Source organism: Ascaphus truei, chromosome 4 (assembly GCF_040206685.1).
Source record: "Ascaphus truei isolate aAscTru1 chromosome 4, aAscTru1.hap1, whole genome shotgun sequence".
In the NCBI taxonomy this organism is placed as follows: domain Eukaryota; kingdom Metazoa; phylum Chordata; class Amphibia; order Anura; family Ascaphidae; genus Ascaphus; species Ascaphus truei.
In genome coordinates, this window is record NC_134486.1 from 371,068,174 (window position 1) to 371,095,042 (window position 26,869).

At 41.3% G+C, this 26,869-nt stretch overlaps 1 protein-coding gene across 1 annotated transcript; it reads right to left on the bottom strand.

The window, feature by feature from the left end:
- On the bottom strand, positions 1-26,869 carry LOC142492421 (uncharacterized). The gene is given in 3 exon segments (XM_075595063.1): positions 1-669; positions 23,104-25,422; positions 25,424-26,869. Coding segments are annotated over 3 exon segments (4,164 nt in total). The 5' UTR covers positions 26,600-26,869.

The following is a 26,869-nucleotide window of genomic DNA, read 5'->3' on the forward strand; positions in this document are numbered from 1 at the left end:
CTAGGTATATTTCTTCCTTTTTGTCCTCCCGCGTGTGTCTCCGTTTCCTCCTTGATCGTCTGGTTCTCTGCGGCTTCTTGATCCTATTGCTAAAAAAGAAGAGGAAGATGGATCCAGGGGTTTAGAGTTACTCTTAGTAGATGTAATGGAGGATCTGCTATCACTCCTGGATCTCCCGTGATTGTCCCTTATATGATCTGATGACCCCTCAAATGAGACCGAGTGTGACCTGAGATCATGGTCAGAGAAATCCGAGTCCACACTTGATGCCTCTAATGGTTTATTTTTAAGTATTGATTTATTAGGTGTTTTTCTGGAACCCCCTTTATTAGAAGACCTGGAGTCCCTGGCTGTATTTGGACCCCCTTTATCCCGATATTGGGGTTTTTGCCAGCAATAAACCTGACATTTGGCATAGTCCATGCGGTCTCTTTCAAACTTAAATTGTTTCTTGTCACTGATAGTGTCTTCAATGGATTCTATATTAGACAAGAGGGTTTTATCATTTTTTATGAACTGCTCCATTTTGGCAAAAGGTTTCAAATTGGTTCTTAGGGTATTAATTTCTATCATCAGCAATTCCTTTTCCTTAGTTTTTTGTTGGATTATGAGTTCCATTAATGTAACTGAACAAATATTTAAGGCATTAGTCCAATCCGATTCAAACTGCTTGTTTAGAAAACCAAATGTGAGGGTTTTCTTAATGCGTAAACCCCGTGGGATCCTATTACTCAAAATGTAGTTTTCTAATGATGTTATGTCCCACCAAAGTCTTATGTTTTGGACCAGTAACCGTTCCAGTTTAACAAAGTAGTGAGTTAGATGATATGGGAGGGTGATGAGTCATCACTCATAGCATTTGTTGAGAGTCTAAATAATAATGATTTAAATATAAAGTTTACATATGAACATAATATAAATCACATCCACTATCTAGACCTCCTCTTGTACATCGACCATAACATGAGTATACAGACGAATATTTTTCGCAAGCCAAACTCTAGGAATACCTTGTTGTCTGCTCGGAGCAATCACCCTCGTTCACTCATTAAAAGCATCCCTAAAGCACAGTTTCTTAGGCTTAGGAGACTGTGCTCTGATCATGATAGCTTTCTGGAACAATCTAGAATTCTGGCTGAACGCTTTTCAGCCAGAGGTTATAAGGATAGTGACATTACATCTGCATTTGAGTCAGCTAATCTCGTTGAGAGATCTACATTAATAAAGAATAACAGACATTCTAGACATAGAGACACTTCACAGTCCTTTTCCGATGACAGGGAAAAAAGTCCTTTATTCATTTCCACATACAATCGCCAATCTCATCTCATACGTGATATTTTCAAAAAACATTGGAAAACCCTGTCACTGGATAAAGACATTAAGGAATATGTCAAAGATGGACCCCGTTTTGTATTTCGAAAGGCTCCAACAATTGCGACACATCTGTCGCCTAGCTTGTTTAGTTCACAATCAAGTTATCCACGAATACAGGGGATACCAAAAGGTTTCTTTTCCTGTGGTATCTGCTCTATGTGCAAATATGTTAAACCAACTAAAATGATAAATTCTGGTAAAAAAAGTTTTTATATCAAGAGCTTTATAAACTGCAATTCCAGTTTTGTTATTTATATTTTGTTTTGTGGATGTGACCAACGGTATATTGGGCGTACGATCAGACCGTTGAAAGTACGAATTGCGGAACATGTGAGATTAATCAAAAAGAAGGATTTAATACATCCTGTACCAAGACATTTTTCTTTGTGCCCTAAAGGAGGAATTAACAATTTTTCCTATGCAGCCTTAGAACATATCCCTAGCCACGTTAGAGGCGGAGACAGAGAGAATACATTGAATAAACGTGAAATGTTTTGGATTTACACCTTATGCACCCTCTATCCATCAGGTATCAACCAAGAGTGGGAGCTAAAACATTTTTTGACAAGCTAAAAAATCCCTGTATACAATCTACGTGAATCCTTTTGTAAAGTTTATATCTCTCTGGTGTCTTCCTGATGGGTGGCTCAGGGTACATTTTAGTAATTCATTATTGTGTCATGGTATATATACAACATCAATCAATTGTATATGAATCTAGTTATTATATTCTATTGATTAACATGTCATCCGTATTCCAAATATGAATTATTTTTATTGCAATGTAGTGAGTTGGACTATATATACTTTTGTATGTTTTTATTATTAGCTTATATATGTATAACTTAAGCACTTTCCTTATATTTTTTCCTAACTAGTTATTTTTTTTCCTAACTAGTTATTTTTGTGATTAATCAGCAGTCTTTGTTTTTAACTCTTGTTTTTAACTTATTTTTTTGTATGTTGTATGTAAGTTTCACATTTGGTTTGGTGTTTTGCATGTGACGGTCTCTGTATTGGATTGTATAACGTGAGTTAATACTCATTATTCTGTATATGAGAGGGGTTTACCCTTCAATTAATTTGTGACCAATCAGAGCGCGGTTCTGTCTATATAGAGATTGTCTCAGGCTTAGGGAGTTACTCTTTGAAAAAGTCCGTAACCCGGACGAAACGCGTCAGAGGTTAACTATGGCTGTTGTTCACTTGTTCAATCAATAAAGTTTTTTATTTTTTCTACATGCGTTTTGGCTGTTTGGAGGAGCTGTGACCGCGGCGTCACTTGTTTTTTCATCTACCTCTCTCATTTCCGGCTGGAGCACGCAAGGACATCACTATGCAGCAGACCGCTGTGCAACTCTAAACCAGCTTATTGGCAGATCACTAAGGAGTCGTGAGTACTGACCGCTGGGGTTATTCCGTGACACAGGGCGTGGGTGAGGCTTATACTTACCGGCTCATAGGGGTCTACCTTTGGGCATTTCCCTGGACGTGCTCGCTGGTATTTCCCCCGGTTTTGGCCCCCCGCCCTGCATTAGTCTATACGGATATACTTCTGTTGCTTATTGCTTTCATACTTGAAGGATGTCTACCTCCTGCAACCACAGGCTTACATAATCAATACCACCACGGTTTTGGTAGCCACAGTATTCCAAGGGTTTACTCCCTTAAACTTTGTCTATGTTAAACAGATTACACTGAAGGGAGAGAGATGTAAAGGCCTAAAGCCCCCTCCCCCCTAATGTTTCTGTTAAACAGATTACACTGAAGGGAGAGAGATTTTACAGAAACACACATTAGGGGGGAGGGGGCTTTAAACAGATTACACTGAAGGGAGAGAGATGTTTCTGTTACCAGTAAATCTCCCTCCCTGCATTGCTAACCACCCTCACCCCCTACCCACATACCGTTACCCCCCCCCCCCCCATCCTGGCCATGGCCCCTCCGCTTCTGCAAAACAGACACATAAATTAAAACATACAAAGTAATGTCCCCTAACCCCTTAATCACCATAGCGGTTATTAACCGCTACAGTCATGAAGGGGTTAACCCACCCTCACCCACCACTCGGGATGCCTACATACCCTCCCACACTAACCCCCCCACCCGTGAGGCCTAACCACCCAGTCAGTACCCACAAGGGAGGCCTACCCACATACCGTTGGGGAAACACCCCACCCCCACCCCAGTACACACAATAAAAACACTACAATGACCCACAATAAACAGCATTATATTTATTAAATACATTACCCACCCCCTGTGCCCCCCCATAAATACAAGATTTATTCTTTTACATTCAGGGTCCATAACGCAGCCCCATGCTAGTCCCTGGTGGGCTGGCAGGGCACTTGGACAGACCTACAGTTTACCAGCAGCATTCCACAGGTTCTGGAGGGCTGCTGGTGGATCCTGCCAGCACCATAGCCCTCAGGTGGTCTCCTTGGGACACCGTGGGCCACAATTGGGTCCCCATGGTAGGCCCAAGGATGTCTGGGAGCCCCGGGTCAAACCAACAGGTGTCTGCGGGGCCTCGGGTGGTTCCCATGTGGGTCTGGGGAACTCACGGGTGCTCACTACGGGTCCGCGGTGCCCCCACAGAAGTGGGACCACACATCATCATCCCCGCACCTACGGGTCGGAGGTGCCCCCACAGAAGTGGGACCACACATCGTCATCCCCGCATGTGTCACCCGTGGAACCACCAGCCTGCTACCCTTTAGGATACCCGAGGATACCCACAGGTGGTCTCCATAGGCCCCACGCAAAACCACGGACTCAAACCCTGAATGTAAAAAAAATAAACCTGACCTATACATTCAATACATACACCCTCCCCCCCAACACCTACAGTACAATAATGTGCAAAATAACTATTATCCAGATATGGATAATAGATTAATTGCCCATTATTAAAAACATTAACTAGCATATACAAATAAATAAAGTACTACTGACCTCATCAATACGAAGTGTCCGACGCCAGCGCCTTCCTTCTCTTGCCCACACAATACATAGCCAAAACCAAGGCAATACATTGCAAGTACATTCAGATATCAATTAACCCCTTAAACACCTTATCGGATAATAACCGCAAAGGTAATTAAGGGGTTAAGCCACACAGGCACGATACCCACCCTTCACCCATGAATTTGTACTGTGGCTTCATCATGCAACTATATATATATACTGTATATATATATACAGAGAGACAGAGAGAGAGAGAGAGAGATATATACAGTATATATATATATACACAAACGTTATATACACACCCATGATAAACCTTTATACAGTACAAATAAATGTAGAAGGGTTATCAAAAGCACTGTCCTACAACCAAACACTTCTCCATACATACACACTAAATTAAAATCAATTTCCTTTAATATTCATAACTGATCTCTCAATCTACTGTAAATCATCACTAAACCTCTGAAAAGCCATTTAAACAACTTACATTCCAATATAAATGATGCCTAAATATCTATGCACCATATACATTCTGCAAATTAATCAACCAAGTAAACAAAACTCAATTAGCAATCATTATTTACATCCCTAAACAATTCACACTAGATCCACGAACAATAAAACCATTAACAAATTCACGCCTAGAGCAGAACAATTAAGCCTTTGAAAAAATATAAGTACCGACAAAAATACAACCTTTACAAACCAAGCCTATCCCTGACCTTCCTCAAACACACAATACAATACCAAGGAATACAGTACATCTATCTAATTTTAAAATACTTTAAACTCACAATAAAGCATACTGTAGCAGCATACACAAAATAATTTAAAACACATCTAATCCAGCTTTTAAAACAACATCATTTCTTACCTTGTACTGTACTGTATGTATATATCTCTCTAGACATATATACATACATACATACAGTGGCAAGAAATGATATACCACAAAAAAAAAAAAATACACATGTTAAAAAACCTTTTGAAAAAATTAACAAGTTAAATAAAATACATTTCTTTACTGTAGTTCACTTACCATTACTTGCCCCCACCGACTCCCGTTGCCCAGCTTACTCACGAACCAATCCACGATCAGGAACCCATAAAATAAAAAACCATAAAATAATAAACATTAAACTAAAAATCCAAACCAATCCACGGGTCTTCTAGTTGTAATCCATCTTTATCTTCATCTGTGTTCTTCTTTCTTCTATATCCTTCCAGCGGGGCGGGGTCTTCTCCCCATCTGCGGCCACGCCCTGGTCTTCTTTCTTCTCCGGAGGTCCTTCCTCCGCGGTGTCTGGCTTCAAAATGAGACGACATAGGCTTTTAAAGGCCTATGACGTCACATTTTGCGTCATGGTTCCCACGGTCCTGATTGGACCATGAAAACCATGTGTTTTGGCCGACAAAAAAAAAATGATGACGTCACTTAAAGGGAATGAAAGCACAGCCAATCAGAATGGCTTTGCTTCAATTGCCTTTAAGATGACGTCATGAAAAGGCACATGGTCGCCCTCACATGGTATGGTATCCAATCAGAGCGTGGGAACTCCATCCCTACTCTGATTGGCTACCATACCATGTGAGGGCGGCCATGTGTTCCACGGGTGACACATGTGGGGATGACGATGTGTGGTCCCACTTCTGTGGGGGCACCTCCGACCCGTAGTCTGCGGGCATGACGATGTGTGGTCCCACTTCCGTGGGGGCACCTCCGACCCATAGGTGCGGGGATGATGATGTGTGGTCCCACTTCTGTGGGGGCACCGCGGACCCGTAGTGAGCACCCGTGAGTTCTCCAGACCCACATGGGAACCACCCGAGGCCCCGCAGACACCTGTGGGTTTGACCCGGGGCTCCCAGACATCCTTGGGCCTACCGTGGGGACCCAATTGTGGCCCACGGTGACCCAAGGAGACCACCTGAGGGCTATGGTGCTGGCAGGATCCACCAGCAGGCCTCCAGAACCTGTGGAATGCTGCTGGTAAACTGTAGGTCTGTCCAGGTGCCCTGCCAGCCCACCGGGGACTAGCGTGGGGCTGCGTTATGGACCCTGAATGTAAAAGAATAAATCTTGTATTTAAGGGGGGGCACAGGGGGTGGGTAATGTATTTAATAAATAGAATGCTGTTTATTGTGGGTCATTGTACGGTTTTTATTGTGGGTACTGGGGGTGGGGTGTTTCCCCAACGGTATGTGGGTAGGCCTCCCTTGTGGGTACTGACTGGGTGGTTAGGCCTCACGGGTGGGGGGGGTTAGTGTGGGAGGGTATGTAGGCATCCCGAGTGGTGGGTGAGGGTGGGTTAACCCCTTCATGACTGTAGCGGTTAATAACCGCTATGGTGATTAAGGGGTTAGGGGACATTACTTTGTATGTTTTAATTTTTGTGTCTGTTTTGCAGAAGCGGAGGGGCCATGGCCAGGATGGGGGGTGGTAATGGTATGTGGGTAGGGGGTGAGGGTGGTTAGCAATGCAGGGAGGGAGATTTACTGGTAACAGAAACATCTCTGTCCCTTCAGTGTAATCTGTTTAAAGCCCCCTCCCCACTAATGTGTGTTTCTGTAAAATCTCTCTCCCTTCAGTGTAATCTGTTTAACAGAAACATTGGGGGGGAGGGGGCTTTAGGCCTTTACATCTCTCTCCCTTCAGTGTAATCTGTTTAACAGAAACATTAGGGGGGAGGGGGCTTTAGGCCTTTACATCTCTCTCCCTTCAGTGTAATCTGTTTAACAGAAACATTAGGGGGGAGGGGGCTTTAGGCCTTTACATCTCTCTCCCTTCAGTGTAATCTGTTTAACAGAAACATTAGGGGGGAGGGGGCTTTAAACAATGCTGTGTATAATGTATAAGGTTTTTTTACAATTAGATAGATGTAATCCTTGGTATTGTAAGAGTTAGCTTTGGTTTTAAATTGTGTTTTCTGGTTGGTACTTACAGTATATATTGATTTTTGTATACTTGATTGGTTAAAATAGTTGAATTGTTTGGAAGTGTTTGTATTTACTGGTAGAGTAGCTTGCAATTATATTGTTAACATTCATTTGCAGAATGTATATGGTGCATAGATTTTATGCATCATTTATACAATGTAAATGCAATGTACTGTGTGGATTGGAATGTTATGTTTTATATTGTAAAATCAGTTAGGATTATTAAATGGATTATTATTCTTGTCTGTATAGAGAAGCGTTATCTGTAGGACAGTATGATTTTGATAACCATTCTACATGTATTTGTATATTGGTTCATCATGTGTGCATATATACTGTATATATATATATATATATATATATATATATATATATATATATATATATATATATATATATATATATATATATATATATATATATATATGTATACAGTGTATATATATATACAAAGTATATACTGTATATGTATAGGGATTGTTATTATATATATACTGTATATATATCCAGTATATATATACAGTATATATTTATTTCTCTTCATGTATTTATTTATTTATTTAGATTTATTTATTAATTGTGGGGCTGCTGTGTGTGTGTATTTTTTTTTATTGTGGGTAGCGGGGGTGGGTGAATGGGGTATTAGCCCCAACGGTGCTTGTTTAGGGCTTGCGGGGGTTAGCGGGAGGGCTTAACCCCTTCATGACCGTAGCGGTATTAACTGCTACGGTCGTGAAGGGGTTAAGTGCACCCGCAACCCCCCCGCAAGTCCTAAACTCACACCAAGGGCTAAATACCCCCCCTCACCCATCCCCACTACACACAATAAAGCGGGTACGGTGGGTTAACCCCTTCATTGCCTTAGCGGCTATCCGCTATGGTAATGACGCAGCATTTCTGTATTTTTAATAATATTGAGCAGGAGCAGGGGGGGTCCCTGAGCATTAATTTCTGGCTCAGGGAACCCCCTGCTCACTGTACAATATTATTAAAATAAAGAAATGATGCTTCTTTACCATAGCGCATAGCCGCTAAGGTAAAGAACGAGTGTTTATTTATACTGTATATTGTATGTGTTTTATTGTTACTGTACATGTGCAGAGGGTCTCCAGAGCAGAAGCGCACAGGTTTCAGGTCTGGGGACCCCCTGCCCCCCGAGATACAGGCCCCTTTAGGGGGTGCCGGTATCCCTCTGCTCTGCTTGGTTTACAGGCCGCGATCACGTGATCGGGCCCTTTAAACTAAGCAGAGGGATACCGGCACCCCCTAAAGGGGCCTGTATCTCGGGGAGCAGGGGGTCCCCAGACCTAAAACCAACGCGATTCAGCTCCGGAGACCCCCTGCACATCTACACTATCAATAAAAATTCATTTTAAATGTATTTATTGTCATTTATTTATTTATTTATTTAGATTTATTTATTTATTTTTTGGCGGCTGCTGTGTGTGTGTATTTTTTTTATTGTGGGTAGCGGGGGTGGGTGAATGGGGTATTAGCCCCAACGGTGCTTGTTTAGGGCTTGCGGGGGGTAGCGGGAGGGCTTAACCCCTTCATGACCGTAGCGGTATTAACTGCTACGGTCGTGAAGGGGTTAAGTGCACCCGCAACCCCCCCGCAAGTCCTAAACTCACACCAAGGGCTAAATACCCCGCCTCACCCATCCCCACTACACACAATAAAGCGGGCACGGTGGGTTAACCCCTTCATTGCCTTAGCGGCTATCCGCTATGGTAATGACGCAGCATTTCTGTATTTTTAATAATATTGAGCAGGAGCAGGGGGGGTCCCTGAGCATTAATTTCTGGCTCAGGGAACCCCCTGCTCACTGTACAATATTATTAAAATACAGAAATGATGCTTCTTTACCATAGCGCATAGCCGCTAAGGTAAAGAACGAGTGTTTATTTATACTGTATATTGTATGTGTTTTATTGATACTGTACATGTGCAGAGGGTCTCCAGAGCAGAAGCGCACAGGTTTCAGGTCTGGGGACCCCCTGTCCCCCGAGATACAGGCCCCTTTAGGGGGTGCCGGTATCCCTCTGCTCTGCTTGGTTTACAGGCCGCGATCACGTGATCGGGCCCTTTAAACCAAGCAGAGGGATACCGGCACCCCCTAAAGGGGCCTGTATCTCGGGGGGCCGGGGGTCCCAAGACCTGAAACCAACGCGATTCAGCTCCGGAGACCCCCTGCACATCTACAGTATCAATAAAAATGTATTTAAAATAATTTTTATTGTGCCGATGTTTGCGCAGAGAGAGAGCAGCGGATCTCTCTCTGCTGCAAACACATCTCGCCCCCGCCGCCCATACAGTAGTATCATTTATGTATGTGCATATACAGTACTGTACTCTATGTGTACAGTACTGTATGTTAGGGCTTATAGGGGTTGTTGTTATACAGTATATATATATATACAGTATATATACTGCATTACAATTCATTATAGGGGACGGCTTCACAGAGAACAGCTCGCAAGCGCCACCATGCATATTTTCACGGCATTGAAGTATTTCAGCAAGCCGGAATAAAAAGCTTAAATCCCTGCCGGAAAATAACGCAATGCACTCTGACAGAAAACGATCAGAAACCTGAATACACCCGAGTACACCCGAATTCGCGGGACTAGCCGAGCTCGAATAAAGTGTGTCGCCAGTGTATATTCCCTGAAGGGACTGGGCAAGGGGATAAATATCCACTGCTCAGAACCTCATTGGGATGGAACCTGGAACACTATTGAACCACAAAGAATATCATCATATTGAATCATATTGAATGTAGAATCCTACTCACATCTCTGGAGTGTCCCCATCCTGTGCTGGTATATGAATCGTGCTGCCACTGGAAAAGAGTCAAGATCAGCATCCATAGAGGTGTACCGCACAGCCAAGATAGTGGGTCAGAAACTAGTAAAAAAAAAGTCTTTATTCGTCCATTAAAAATAAAAAAACGTAGGTGCAAAATCCTCCTACATGCTTGACGCACGAAACATGTAGGAGGACTTTGCACCTCACTTTTTTAATGGACGAATAAAGATAACATTTTTTTACTAGTTTCTGACCCACTCTCTTGGCTGTACGCTACACCTCTATGGATGCTGATCTAGGCACAATCCAGAGGCCTGGGATCCTATGCTGCCAACTGTATTCACTGTAACAACACCTGCAGTGGATACAATAAAGGATCCTGTTTTATATACCCCTGCCTGAGTCTACAGTCTATTGGGTAGGGGTAGGCTTGAAGACTGTCATGGTTGGGACTGTCTCCAGCACACCTGGAGCCTGCTATGACTGGTGGTGCTGACACCATGAGAAGAGCCTAAAGGATAAACCAAAACCCTGTCCTGTTTCCCCTTACCATCGCGGACGCTCATCTCTCCTGAACCCTCACAGGTAACAAGCACCACAACACCTGTAGTTTAACAAGATCTCCCAGAGGGGTTGGGGGGGGGCTAGGGGAAGCAGTGCTACACAACTGGTAATATACATTGTTAGTTCTTGAGGACAATCCTTTGCCCCACACCCTTCCTAAATCAGGCCTGCAATGTGAATGGTTTATAGCTTCAAGATACCAAAGTGCTCTGATATTTCCACACATGCTAGACAGCTTTTTATGGACATTGTAAGGGGGTGTCAGTTATTGCAGATAGAGGAGTAATAAGTATGTATCCGTTTCATTGATATATGATTTGTATTGTATTGTATGTCTTTATTTATATAGCGCCATAAATATACATAGCGCTTCACAGTAGTAATACATGTTGTAATCATATAAATAACAAATAATATAAAAACAGGTCATGGGAATAAGTGCTTCAGACATAAGAGTGACATTAAGGAAGAGGAGTCCCTGCTCCGAGGAGCTTACAATCTAATTGGTAGGTAGGAGAACGTATAGAGACAGTAGGAGGAAATTCTAGTAAGTGCGTCTGCAGGGGGCCAAGCTTTATGTCTCATGTGTCCAGGATTATCCACAGTGCTATTCATATGCTTCTTTAAGCAAGTGTGTCTTAAGGTGGGTCTTAAAGGTGGATAGAGAGGGTGCTAGTCGGGTATTGAGGGGAAGGGCATTCCAGAGGTGCGGGGCAGTCAGTGAGAAAGGTTTAAGGCGGGAGAGGGCTTTAGATACAAAGGGGGTAGAAAGAAGATATCCTTGAGAAGACCGCAAGAGTCGGGATGGTGCATAGCGAGAAATTAGGGATGAGATGTAAGGAGGGGCAGAGGAGTGTAAAGCTTTAAAAGTGAGGAGGAGAATTGAGTGCGAGATGCGGGATTTGATCGAAAGCTAGGAGAGGGATTTCAGGAGGGGAGACACGGTGACAGATTTACGAAAGAGTAGAGTGATTCTGGCAGCAGCGTTTTGTATAGATTGTAGGGGAGACAGGTGAGAGGCAGGGAGGCCGGACAGCAGGAGGTTGCAGTAATCGAGACGGGAGAGAATGAGAGCCTGAGTCAGAGTTTTAGCAGACGAGTAACAGAGGAAAGGGCATATCTTTGTGATATTGCGGAGGAAAAGGCGACAAGTTTTAGAAACGTTTTGAATGTGAGAGGAGAATGTGAGAGAGGAATCGAGTATGACCCCTAGGCAGCGTGCTTGGGCTACTGGGTGAATGATCGTATTTCCAACAGTAATGTGGAAGGAGGTAGTAGGGCCAGGTTTGGGAGGAAGTATAAGGAGCTCTGTTTTTTGCCATGTTAAGTTTCAGTCGGCGGATGGCCATCCAGGATGATATTCCAGAGAGACATTCAGAAACTTTGGTCTGTATAGCAGGTGTAAGGTCAGGGGTTGAAAGGTAAATTTGTGTGTCGTCAGCAAAGAGGTGATATTTAAACCCAAAAGATGTGATTAGGTCACCTAGAGTGTGTAAAGAGAGAAGAGAAGGGGTCCCAAGACAGAGCCCTGGGGTACCCCCACAGAGAGATCGATAGAGGAGGAGGAGGTGTTAGCAAAATAGGCACTGAAAGTACGATGGGAGAGGTAAGAGGAGATCCAGGATAGAGCTTTTTTCAGAATACCAAGAGTATGGAGAATGTGGAGGAGAAGACGGTGGTCCACGGTGTCAAATGCTGCAGAGAGGTCGAGTAATATGAGCAGAGTGTAATGACCTCTGTCTTTGGCAGCATGGAGGTCGTCGGTTATTTTAGTGAGGGCTGTTTCAGTAGAGTGAGCAGTGCGGAAGCCAGATTGTAGAGGGTCTAGAAGAGAATATGTGTTGAGAAAGTGTATCAATCAAGAGAATACAAGATGTTCAAGGAGTTTGGAGGCAAAAGGCAGGAGGGAGACAGGTCGATAGTTAGAAGGACAAGTAGGGTCAAGCTTGCTGTTTTTGAGCAATGGTATCACGGTTGCATGTTTGAAGGAGGATGGAAAAGTACCAGAGTAGAGGGAAGAGTTAAAGATCTGTGTGAGCATAGGGATTATAGAAGGAGCAAGAGGTTTTAGGAGGTGGGAAGGAATGGGATCAAAAGGGCAGGTGGTAGAGGGAGAAGAGGAGATCAGCAGTAACACATCCTCCTCCTAGATAGCAGAAAAAGAGTACAGAAAGGCAGGAGGAGAGTTAGGAAGCGGTGTGGGATGGGAGGAGGCAACAGATGGGATGTTCTGACGTATGGATTCCACCTTTTCCTTAAAAAAGTCAGCAAAGTCCTGAGGTGAGATGGAGGAAGAAGAGGAGGCAGCCAAGGTTTATTCTTGTTTTATATTTTAAATCTCTATTTACTTTGCAAATCAGTTCACATAAAAGTTTTTATTTTACTATTTTATTTATCAGTTTGAGGGTTTTGTGACCTTGCATTTATATTATTGTTTAACCCATTCATTTCCTAGAAGGCACCATATCTGTACATGCAGTCTTTCTAGGTGGAGAATCCACAATAGAGCCGCTTCAATTGAGTAAAATCCTCAAGGAGAAGAAGGTATAAGGAAACTTAGACCTAGATACATCAAACTCCATTCCACATGAGCTAATATGGCACCTTGTAAAAACGAACATACAAATATGTCTGCATTCATCAACACAAAAGCCGCATGATGTTACAGCAAAAACTGCATTAAATGTTGCGATGAATGTCACACTACCAGTAACATGGTGGAAAAAAGTGGTGAGAGTTTCCCGTGTGCTAAAGTATATAAACCCACATACACTGGCAGTGCTGTTGGGAGGGAGAGAGGACACACTAGGCCATAAGAAGTTTGAGTATATGTGAGGTTTTCTTGTTTTTTGCAATATCTGTGTGGGTTGTCTAGTGCTATTTGTTGTTTGTGTGGGTGCTTGTGTGATTGACTTTGTCACCTTCATCAGGGTCATATATCATAGACATACATACTAATATTTATATCCCTTGAGGCAAACTCCCTCCACGCTCCTCCATCCAGAATCCATTACTCCTTCTGTACATATGGGGTTTTCGGTGAGTGATGACATGGCATAGCCAACATGAGGATGTAACAAAGCCATGAGTGGAATGACGTCACAACGTAAATTACCTATAACATAATCCATGGGTGTGATACACCAGCTCAAATCGGCTACGGAACAACATCAGGATGGAAATGTGTAAATACAGACCAGCAACAGCACACAGAAAAGGCAAACACCATTCTGTGGTAAAAAGAAAGAAATCATAAATAATAGAAGCAAAATACAAAAAAAATGCATAATACAGTAGTTAAACACAATTTATAGCATACTAAACAAAGATGCAATCAAGCGTAATACGCTTCAAACAGAAACAACAGGCATCTTAACACATCAATTAACAGAAAAATAACAATTACAGGAAGCAAGTCAAATTCAAAATCATTATTAAGACCTCGTGGCTTTAAGCTTTTCAGTGTGAAGATCCAAAAAGCCCCTCTGTATATTGCTACGGTGTTCAATAAATCGCGTCTTCAATAGTCATGTTGTCTTACAGCACCAATGTAAATGTAGCTACATGGACACTTCAGCAGATACATGGGACAGTATGAAGTGTGATTCTTTCTTGTATTTCAAATGTTGTACCATCTTTGGGATGATGAAAAGTGAATGGCATACTTCTCTTTGTATGCCTTTATTTAAGAGTTATGGAGTAGTTTAGGGCAATTTCTAATGAATTTCAAGCAGATTCTGCAACCTTTACATTAACTGACATTGACGTCCAATGTATCCTCTTTAAGGGCCTCATGCAGTAAGCGTTGATAAGGGAATTATCACCATTTTATAGCCAAAATTGGGTTTGAGATTCAGTAAGCGCCGATAAGTGCTTGATTTCGGCAGGTTTCGGAGCCGATTATTTTGTTATGGCCAGTCGCCTGCCGATAAGCCTGTTTTCGCCACTGATCGCCATTTTTTTAAATCGGCTGGATTCAACAAAAAAAAACAGCTTATCGGGCCTGATCGGCACTACGAAATTGAGATGTTATGGCCGATTTCTCCCGCCAACTAAAGTTGGCAGTTTGGACGGGAGAACGATTGCTAAGGCTGCCGGAACGGCACTTAGAAAAAAAAAATCTTCTGTACATCAATGGAGTCAATGGAGCGGGGACGTATAACAGTATAGTACTGTTTACGTTTCATTGCTCACAATACAAAGGGGATTTGCATTACAGTGTGGGGGGCATTCCCTGCATTGTGTCACAGCTGACGTGTATTATTTGCATAACATTCTACTTTTACATGTTTTCAGCATTTGCGTGTCACATTACTCATCATGTGATGTTGTGTCAAGGGAAAATACTATACTCAACTCTTAAAGGAGAACCTCACATCATATCACACATTTTACTGAATTGAGCGACAATTGTTTACATGATGTCACACATGTCACACATGTCACACATACACAGTATATTCATGTTCCTTTACATTACACAATGCTTGTAATGTGTCACGCATCTTTAAACGTTCATGTACATCTAAATTCTCATGTTTACATCTAGGTTTGGGTCCTCCCTATTTTCATGATGTCACTTATTGGACGCTCAATCACATTGCATGTTTACATTGTAACCGTAGCATTACAAGCACTTCAACCTAACTTATACACACATGTACAGTAATTCATCATTGGGACACCTTGTAAACTCATTCTATAGCAACTATCATCATTACAGAAATGCATGCATATGCACACGACTATTCATTGTTGGCAACATGTCACAATAACATGGCTAATTACACATGTTACACAAAACTTTTCCCACGTCAATCTCAGCCTTTTTGTCTCATTACATGACTGACTGTTGCGTTCACAACTGTTACATGCATTGCACATTAAACTATTTATTTTCAACCAATGTTTGTACAAAGCTTCACGTCACATCATTGGCAAATATCATCATTCCCTGCAGAATACACACAACAAATACTTCTAACAACAACTGCACACAGCTTGCCACACAAGTACTTTATTATGTTAATGTAACACCTTGCATTTTACTATGTCACCTGACATCATCACATACCTATTTAAAGGACGCACATTACCTGCTCATTCACAGCTACTCATTTCAAAATGTTGAGATTGTTTAGGAGACGGAGGAACATTCTTTTCTATGACATGCTTGATGATCAAGAGAATCATATAGGGCAAGGGAGGGACACACCGAGGGACAGTGACAGTCACGCGGATACGACAGGGACAGGGAGAGGGACAGGCCGAGGGACAGGGAGAGGGACAGGAGATCAGAGGAGAAGACAGAGGAGACAAGTTGTGCCTCGTCCGCGTCTGTACAGGGAGAGAACCCTGTTAGATGGGATGAGTGAGGAGGAGATTGTAAGTCGCTATTGTTTGAGTTCAGCAGCAATCTTATCTCTTTATCAGGAGATAAGGGGAGATTTAGATTTTTTCACAGCCAGAGGTCGTGCAGTCCCTGGGCTTGTTAAAATGCTGTGCTCATTACATTATCTTGCTTCCGCGTCATACCAGACAACTGTGGGTATAGTGGGCGGGGTCTCGCAATCTACATTCTCGCGGGCCTTGACCCAGTTTCTCTATGCACTCAATAGACGCGCTAGGAATTATATTCATTTTCCTACAGAGGCAACAGAGTGGCTGGAAGTCAGGACTGGCTTTTATAATATAGCAGGGATACCATCTGTGCTGGGTGCAATCGATTGCACACATGTTGCTTTGATTACACCTAGTCAGAGTGAGCATGTGTACCGCAATCGTAAGCACTACCATTCACTCAATGTACAGGTGGTATGTGATGCCACGATGAGGATAATGCATGTGGTACCCAAATTCCCTGGTTCCAGTCACGATTCTTCGATCCTGAGGAACTCTTCAGTCTTCCATGCGTTCGAAGAGGGACATTTTGAACATGGTTGGCTGCTGGGTGAGTACACATTTACATGTTCTAACACAAAACACATTTTTATTTAGGAATGTTGGCATTGTACAATTTGATCACTAATGTCAGCTTATGTGTGCTCCATTCATTATAGGTGACTCAGGATACGGAATTAGGCCGTGGCTCTTGACTCCGGTGCTAAACCCTCAAACTGAAGCAGAGGAGAGGTACAATGCAGCCCATATATCTACAAGATCTGTTATAGAGAGGACATTTGGCCTACTCAAGACCAGATTTAGGTGTCTGGACAGAACTGGTGGGGCTCTTCTATACAAGCCTCAAAAAGTGTCTGATATTATCCTTGCCTGTTGCATTTTGCACAATGTTGCACTCAGGCACAATGTACAATCAGACCTAGCTGAGCCTTTGGTAGACGAGCATCCCACCCATGTAGCTGCTGAAAATGAACAAACAGCCAGTGGTGGCCAGACACGCCAGAATCTCATCAATTCATTTTTTTCTTGTAAGTAAAAACATATATGTTCCAAGTTCTACTTTTATACTTACATTATGTTATCTTAACAATAATGTTTTTTTATATACCCTTCTGGTAGGACACAGATGAATATGGGTTGCACACCTTTCTTTTCTCTGCTGTGTGCACAAAGGGATGTGGCACCGGTATGTTATTTTTGCACAGGTTATATAATCCCTCTTCAATTGTACTTTAGTTGTGTGTATGTGAATACAACTGGGGTAACAAAGCACTCATATTTTAGCATTGTGTTGTTCCTTATGCTAACACAATACACATATTATGCCCATACTCATTCATGCTTCTAGTATGATTACATACAATGTTATTGGTGCAGTGTAACATGTACATCCATATGATGTGTACACCAGGCTCATTTACATTTTGAATGTGATTACATATACATGGTGTTGGACATTTAACACCAAATACACACTTTGCTGTGTTGCTTACGGTACTGAAGATGGCATGTCAATGTTTGCTATTTATATATTGTTCCTTTGCATTATAGGTATATCTCCAGTATGACTGATCATGGTATGTATATTTGCTGACATCTCTCATAAGATGTGCCTACCTCAATCTTCCTATAATTATTTTAAGTAAAAACCCAACATATTGGTTTAAAGACAAATGTAACATACATGTACTTTCTGTATCATGTATATGCATTTAGCTACTCTTGAGCTTTCATGTGCATTGTATTAGAAAATGATTACTCCCATTTCATCACATTTTATGTATGTTTCCTTATAAATTCCATTCATGTAATATAGAGGTGTTTGGAGAAAAGGGGATAACTGTACTTATTTGTTTACTTACGGGAGCTCATTCATCACGGATGAAATTGACTGATCATAACACTCCATGCATGAATGCCTGTAATCACAACAATGCGTACTACATCTTATATTTAGCAAAGTTGGTGTTTTTTTAATGCTAGGAATTAATAGTCAACATTAATTTACATTTGTGACATGTGTATGTATAAGTCACACGTGTGTGGATGTGTCCTACATGTACCAAGTGTAAAACTGTTAACAGAAAACACAATTTTGTTGCAAATGTTACTGTCATTTAGCATTTCTAATTTACCTATATGACAATGTTGGTAATATTTTTGCAATATAAATCACGTCACTTCATCATTATCATGATGATAATTATCAAGTATTCTCACAATTGTAACGTCAATCACGTGCACATTAGCATAGACACACTTTTTAAGACAACTGTTTGTGTCTGTATCAATTTGTGTAGGATCCATGTATAACACCGACAAATGATAACACCAGCTTTATTATGGTAGCTTATATCATCATATTGACTATACGATGTATTTTTAGAAAGTTTAATAAACACAGTAAACTATAGTTAGTTAGGTTAATGAAATATACACAGAAACGTACTTCATTACATGATGTTGATGTCATATTCAGAACATCATGCATTGTAGGGGACCACAACATCTGGCCATTAACATTAATTGCTACAGTCCCAAACCATTTTATCAACATACCCATGTAACAAGAGATTTTTTTAACAATAAAGGGCTAGTTGGTTATAAGTGTCCTTTACATTGGGAGAAGGAGTGGCTCAGTGAGTAAAGACATACACTGGCACTGAGAGTTTGAAGCAGGGGAGTCTGGTTCAATTCCCGGTGTCGGCTCCTTGTGATCTTGGCCAAAGCACTTTATCTCCCTGTGCCTCAGGCGGCCAAAAATAAATTGTAAGTTCCACGGGCCAGGGACCTGAGCCTGAAAAATGTGTCTGTAAAGCGCTGTGTACAACTAGCAGCGCTATACATGAACATGCTCATATTATTATTATTATTATTATTATTGTTACATAGTTTCGACAGTCATACGTTCCATTACACAATAGAATACACAAATGTGTTAGCAGAGTGGGAATGGTTGTTATATATAAAACACACCATGCCATAAAATGATAGTAGTCATTAAAGAACACTCAATAAAAATTCATGAGGCACTATTTTGCAACATCATTATGTTAATTAAGTGCTTATGCAATATAGGCATAAGTGTATCACATTTTTAATTGTTTGTTAATAAGCGCTGCAAGCAATATAAAATTAGTTCCATATGTAGTATAGTAGTCGGTGGCTCCTCCTCACAATCATCTCATACACTGGCGACACACTTTATTCGAGCTCGGCTAGTCCCACGAATTCGGGTATACCCGGGTGTATTGAGGTTTGTGACTGTTTTCTGCCCGAGTGCATTGAGTTATTTTCCAGGCAGGGATTGAAGCATTTTATTCCCTCTGGCTGCAATACTGCACAGTATATATATATATATACTGCATTACAATTCATGAATTTATGCCATCTGGTAGACACGCGAAGCATTGCAGCCTATTAAATCCTAATCATTATCATTTAACAGATCAGCCGCCCATCAGCCAGGCATGAACCCAGGCTGGGAAGGCAAATGCAACGGGGCTTGTCAGAGGTGAGGAGCGGCGCATTCCAGGTATCTGCCAGGTACATACCGGGTATTTGCTCGAATAAAGTGTGTCGGTGCAGTATAAAGGTAGACTCTTCAGAAATCATACATTGATCTGATTGTATCTTCCCCGACATCTCTGAAATACAGCAAACACATGATGGTCAAAGATGGCACCTTACTATATATGTATCCGTGACAACGCGTTACACAGCTCTATATGATTGTGTACATACACACGTCACTCACTTATATGTTAGAAGTACAAGTGTACATCAGTATGTAATGTTTCTTTAAATTTGTAGCAGGCATAACTATGTATATGATGTGAACGTTGCCTGTATACTGAAAAATGTGCGCGCACATCTTAGTGTGCGCACGCACTTCACGCTTGGCTGCACTAACTGTTTGCGCATGCGCAAAACAAAGCGTACGTTGTGCGTTCAATACATCTTGAAAATATGATTAAACATAAAATCTTTATTTCAAATACAATGAATACGAAACTACATTCGTTCTAAACGAGTACATCTGTATTCTTTTTAAACAGACGTGTTTGGACAGAAAGGACGGCCGATAACACAATGCGCAAATGCAATACGTGTGACGTCATGTTAAACCAGCGTGAAACGCACGCTAACACTCCTCCCACTCAATTAACATTCGGCTAACGCCCAGTTGACGCCTACAAACACTGAGCCGCACACATGACACACTGCAGTTACCGTTACTATAACAAAACATGACAGCCAATAGGCTTTGAGGCGCGCACGTCGCTTGGGGGCGGGACTTACATCCGTAATCCTTTTTAAGGACGCCTTGGGCCATGACAAGGGTCCCACGTCATACGTGGTGGACCCGCTTTTAAATGTTGTAGATGTAGCATGATAACAAAACAGGTATGTGTTAGAGTTATGGTAAAATGTTGCTAATATGTTTAAAGTGATAGGAAAGTACGTATATTTATTCCGTCAGCAATGTGTACTACTCTTTCAGGTTCTACTATATTGTATTCGGAAACAATTTGTTTGTGATCGCTACATGTTATGCAGTCTGCTATGTTACGCTGTATCCACGCATTGAAAGGGAAAATGGTGGTTAGAAAAAAAAAAAAATTTAAACGCAGAGTCAACTCATAACGGTTGTTATATTTACCATTCTTCTAGAATTAACTCTTCGTCTGGCTGCAACTGGTCGCTCCAGAAATGCAAGGCTTTTTCATCCACGCTTGACCCACCCGCTGAATCCAGTATGACACACATCTCCTCCATGAAGCGCTCATAGGAATCGCCACTGCTTTCTTCAAACAATTGGTCGGGAGGTATGTTCATTTCTTCGGGTACCCATTCCAATGCATTTTCAGCTGAAAGGCTTGGTACATAATCATAGTAGTTATGTTCTTGTACAATGTGGGTTTCAGGAATGGAGGGTGCAGATATTGCAGCAGGTATCGATTCACACGGAACAGTAGTAGCGGATCCATTGCTATTGGCATTAGGAATAAATATGCCTTTAACCACAATATATGTGCCTTCTTTCACGGTGAAATGTTTTTCTTTGGCAATCTTCCAGAAACCATAGTTGTGTTCTAGCTTATCCTGCACACGTTCAAAAAAGTCATTAGTTGATAAAGTGAATCTTATTGAGGAATTAAAATTGCGCGCATGCCGACGGTTTTGGTAATAAGGATATTTTGCTCGAATCAAATCATAGATTTGGCGTGTGCTTGCTTGGTGTCCGCAAGTTGATAAAATTGCTTCTGATACCATGTATTTATAACCTAAATTCGGATTCATAATTTTCACCAATTCATCAGCCATTGCAGAGTAGCACAAAAGATGTGTGCAGGTATCTGTTCTTTGCTCATCAAAATGAAACTGCTCAATGGCTAACAAATTGCTGTGTTTCCTTTTCAAGGTCAACAAAAGTATAAACTGTAACTCCTTATTTCAAACGCCAATTGGATTTCTAGTTTTAATTGCTTGAACATTTGTGGATTGTGATAGCCGCATGTGGGACAAACATGTATCCTTTTTTTATCTCGTTTCTGAAAACATTACTACACTTTTCATTCAGTAACATTGAGTTTTCTTGCAAAATAACAAAGAGCACTGTGTGAAAATAGTGCTTAGACAGCCATATCAGTAAATACACACACCTGCAAAATGAAATGTTTTTTTCCCACATACATTTCTGTGTGTATTTGAAAGTCTGGTTAAGTCCCTGTCTGCATGAGTTTAAATACGTGTTTTTCTATATATATATAAATATATCTCTCTCATAAATATATATATATACTAGCTGAGAAAATCGGCGTTGCCCGGGATGTGAAGTGTGAATAAGTATGTGTAAATGTTGTATGTGAAAGTTGTAATGTGATGCCAATGTTATGTAATATTAGTTAGAATTGTGTTTGTAAATCAACAGTAGTAGAAAGCACATGTATATGAGGGCAAATGTTTGAAGTGTATGTTAGTTGTTACGGTAGTTATTTTTGAAAATGTTATTGTTGGAAATGCTTCTTGAAAGATGTGAATGTCCATTGTTGAGAGGAGTGTATTTGATGTAATGTTAAAGTGTGTGTTGTAAAATAATGTAGTAATAAAAGATGACAGTAGTGTATTGAGTGTCTTTCATTTTTTTGTAATTTCTTATGGCAATATGTAGAGTTCATGGAAATTGAGGAAAGTCAATGTTCATTGTAATGCTTGTTTGTAAACGACATTTTTGGTAGTTCCAGTTGGAGCAAAGATGTACAATTGTTGGGGGGATCCAACTCTAGAGCACGCAACATATAACTGGCCGTGGGAGAAACATGGTGATTCTAAGTTGATACCAGTGCACTTTATAGATTGTCCTTGTGCTTTGTTAATGGTGATAGCAAAAGCTAGTTTGATGGGGAACTGTAGCCGTTTGAAAGTAAAAGGCATGTCTGTAGGAATGAGTGGAATGCGGGGGATGAAGACATCTTGGCCTTTGGCGTTGCCAGTTAAGATAGTAGCTTCAATTAGGTTGGGCATCAATGTTTTTATGCACAGTCTGGTTCCATTACAAAGGTTAGGTGTGTGTAGGTTGCGAAGTAGCATGATGGGTGCTCCAACTTTGAGGCGAAGATGATGTGGTGGCATCCCTGATGGTTCGAGGGAGTGTAGGAATTCAGGTGGATAGTTAACGGCTTCATCGCAATCCACAACTGTATCGATTGAGTTGTATTGAGTAATTGTGTTTGGAATAATGTCTTGAATTTGATGATTGATGTCATTGACAGAAGTATTTTTGGCAGCAAGGATGGCTCTTTCACAGAGCCACTGGTGGTTTGTGTAATTGTGTAAGAGATTTGGATAGACGTGATGTATGAGATCTTCAAGTGATGTCATCATGTGACAAAAATGTGTGGGAAAAGCAATTTCACCTGATGTTAAGTCAGTAGGTAAAGTGCCTTCACCTATTTGAAGAAGTGTGTGTGCAAAAAGTTGTTCATTTGAGTGGCCGAGAAGTTGGACTCGCATATTGGTTGTTAATGGAAAATGTTTGACATGTGGCCATAAAATAGAGGATTTAAGGCATGCATGAAGTTCGTCTGCTGGTGTGGATCGTGGTATGACTGGAAGTGTTTGTCTGAAATCACCAGCTAAAAGAATGACAGCACCACCCATTATTTGTTTATTGTTACGCAAGTCTTGCAAGGTTCTATTAAGGGCTTCAAGTGCTTTTTTATGCGCCATGGTACACTCATCCCAAACAATAAGTTTGCAAATTTGAAGAACACGGGCTTGGCCAGATGTCTTGGTAATATTACATGTTGGGTTTTCTTCATGAGCAATGTTTAGTGGTAATTTAAGAGCTGAGTGCACAGTTCTTCCTCCATCCATAAGAGTGGCTGCAATGCCAGATGATGCAAGTGCAAGTGCAACATGATTGTGCATTCTTATTTCTGCAAGGAGTAAATTTATGAGAAATGTTTTGCCTGTTCCACCTGGAGCATCAAGAAACAGGATTGCACCTTGTTCGTTGTTTATGTGCTGCATGATGTTGTCATAGGTGTTAAGTTGTTGTGGAATTAACATTGGTTTTCTTGTGGCAACATATTCTTGTAGTATGGAAATATTGTATTGTTTCTCTCGCATAAGGTCTGTATTGAGTACATCGTGATGATGACGTTGGGGAGCTTCTAGACCTAATTGAAGTAGTGTTTTGTTATTGATAGAGAGACATGTATCTTCTAACAATATGAGTACCTCGTTGAAAATGTCAGGTGAAAAGGTAACATTGAGTGATGGGTTGTGTCTCTGTGCTTTGTGAAGTATATCTTCACTCATGCTTTCTCGATATGTGTTCCATAGAGTGTTGGGGTTTGATGGGTTGCACATGGTAAGGATAATGGCAAAAAGATTTCGAATTTTGGTTGGCAATGACTGTAATGCAGCTTCGGCTAATGTAGTATTCCAGTGTTGATCATCCTCTAGTAATCCAAGTTTTTGGCAAGCTTCTCGATAAGTCTCACACACTTGACCGTTGACAGTTTTTATAGCGTCAAAAGATGTTGGGCCTGGAACGGTATGAAGTAGAATTCTGAGAAAGAAGCATTCAGCGTTGTTTGGGTGAACTGTGTAGACACGCCCTAAGGCTTCACTTGCAAGGGCATCAGTTCCGGGAACAGGTGTGCCCTGCTTTCTTTTCTTGAACTGTTTTGTGGATGCATTCCAAGTGTAATATCGTGGAGTTTGTGGATAAAGCAATGTGCGTGCAAAAGAGTCGTGTTGACATAATTGAAAGAAGGCAGTTAAAGTAGTGTTTGGTGGTTGAGCAGCAAGTGCCTCTGCGTTGGCAGGTGTGAAATATACTCTCTGTCCATTTTCTAAATGAATAGTCAGGTGAACAACGGTTGGGTGTCGTTCGTGAATGGGAAAAGCGAAAATCCTCCAAACGGCTTCATTACTACTTATATATCTTCCTAGCTGGTAGAGTGTAACTTCGTCATGGATGTGTTCATTTGTGATTCCAAAAATGGCCATGTCGCTTCCTTTGTTGACATACTTGCAAATGTATTTAATTGATTTAACAGAATTACAGTATTCCACATTAATGTGTGCGTTATAAATTTTTGTTAGAAGTGGACAATATGGAACAACCCATTTGTTGTCGACTTGGATGTGTTTGTTGTTGCGAATAGTAATTGTTGCTGTGTATCCGCCGTCTGTGGGAGCGCGTCTTCGATATTGAGGATATCCATCATCTCCACTTTGTGTGTCTGCAATGAATGTTTTAGGGAATTGTTTGGTGCATTTACCGTCTTTCCTACATGGTGCATGAATATTGATGTTTCCACATGGTCCATGAATCATATTTTTAGTGACTATTGCAAATAGTATAGGGTCTTCTTGAGGATTAGGCAACTCAGCAGAGATAACGTTATCGATGTCAATGGAATGTAGTTTTTCTTTGAGCCATATAAGAATATGAGCATGTGGAAGACCTCTTTTCTGCCATTCTATTGAGTACATCCAGCATCGTGTTTGTCCAAATATATAAGTCTTAGTGATGATGTGAATTAATGTGATGAGTTTTTGGCGAAATACTCTTGCGATTAAGTCGTGTCGATCACTGTGAGCCTGTCCATCCTGAAGTTCTTGTTTTATTTCTGGCCAAGCTGGATTACATGTAAATGTAATAAAAAAGTCTGGTCGTCCATATGCGCGAACATATGCCATAGCGTCCTGAGCATATTCGTGCATGTGACGAGGACTTCCCGTGAATGTTGCTGGTAGAATGAACATTTTTCCAATGTTCTCAACGTTACCATCGTTGCCAACAGCATCCCTGAGATGTATGTATTGATCAACGCGTAGTTTTTTTTTGATGTAAGCGTATGTATAGAAGACGCTCACTTTCAATTTTAGCATACATGTCAACAATAAACTGATGAAATAGTTGTCGACAATGTAAAATGTGGTTTTGCGATGCATCTCGTATCATTAATCTGTAAGCGTAGAAGTCCATAGCGGATACAGTTTTGTTAGTGTTTGCCTTTGAAGTTGGGTGTACTTGCATGATGTTGAAGTGATAGCCATCGTCACCGTTCCAAAGTATGAGAGGGTATTGAAGAGCATCATATGAGCGATGTGTTTCAGAAATGCGTGTGAGTGAATGAGCGCGCCGCTGAAGAATTATGTCCCGTGTATTAAATTGTTCCCCCGCTATAACAATAGCGACTTCGTTGATTTGAGGTGCATTAAAGCGACGTTCATGTTGACCCACTGGTGTTTTGTCGGCTCGGATAATGACTTGATAGTCATCAGTTGGCATGCGTTCAAGTGATGTTTTGAATGTGTTAATGAGATGGTTGTGTTGATGTAACATCCTTTGTAAGGAGATGACAATGTCACGTCTTGTATTGGGTATCCAATGGCATCGTTGATCAGCTTCTTGTTGTTCATCGCCCATGAAGTAAATTTGCAAGAATTGTGGATCTTGGTCTGGTAATGGGAGAAGAGAGCCGGCCCTGTGGTAAACTTGACCTTGTACTTTAAAAGTACTTTTAAATCCAATTTGTTCAACTATGGATGTAGCACCAAAGGATGTCATTTGGAAACAGGAGTTGTATTTGCGTATGTTTTGTAGGAAATGTTTAGATTCTGAAGTTGTCCCTGACATGTATGAAAGAAGTGGATTTGGGGGTGAGTGTAGAGGTGGTAGCTGAACTTTGCCATTGCTGCAGCACATTCCAGCTGATTCATGTTGGAATTTTTTTGCTTGACAGTAGCGACATATAGTGTCCATGTGTCCAATGTTGACCTTTGGATGTTGCTGGTATAGTATGTGTGGATTATATATGAAAGCGGCACGTAGCAAAGTGTAATTAGTTGAATGCGTACATGTAGTATGTGTGTCTTGTAGTGCTTGTTGTACTGTGTGTGTTGGTGTGTCTTGGTGTTGTTTTGATGTGCGCCGTATTGTTCTGTCTTTAGCAAGGCGTGTTTCATGTTGTTGTGGAGTCTCGGTGGCTCTTCTTGTTGTAGCTCGTAGTCGCATTTTCTGCAGACGTATTTCATGTTGTTCTGTAGTCTCTGCGTCTCGTGATGTTGTAGCACGTTGTTGGTCTTTTGCAAGGCGTGCCTCATGCTGTTCTGTAGTCTCTGAGGGTCTGGATGTTGTAGTACGTTGTTGGTGTTCTGTAGTGTGAGCGTCTGTTGATGTAGTGGGTGTGTCTCTGTGTTTTTGTTGTTGTTGTTCTTGTTGTGTTGCTCTTCTGATCCTTGCTCTGTCTCTTTGTTGTGCAAGGCGTGTTTGGCGCTGTAGTGT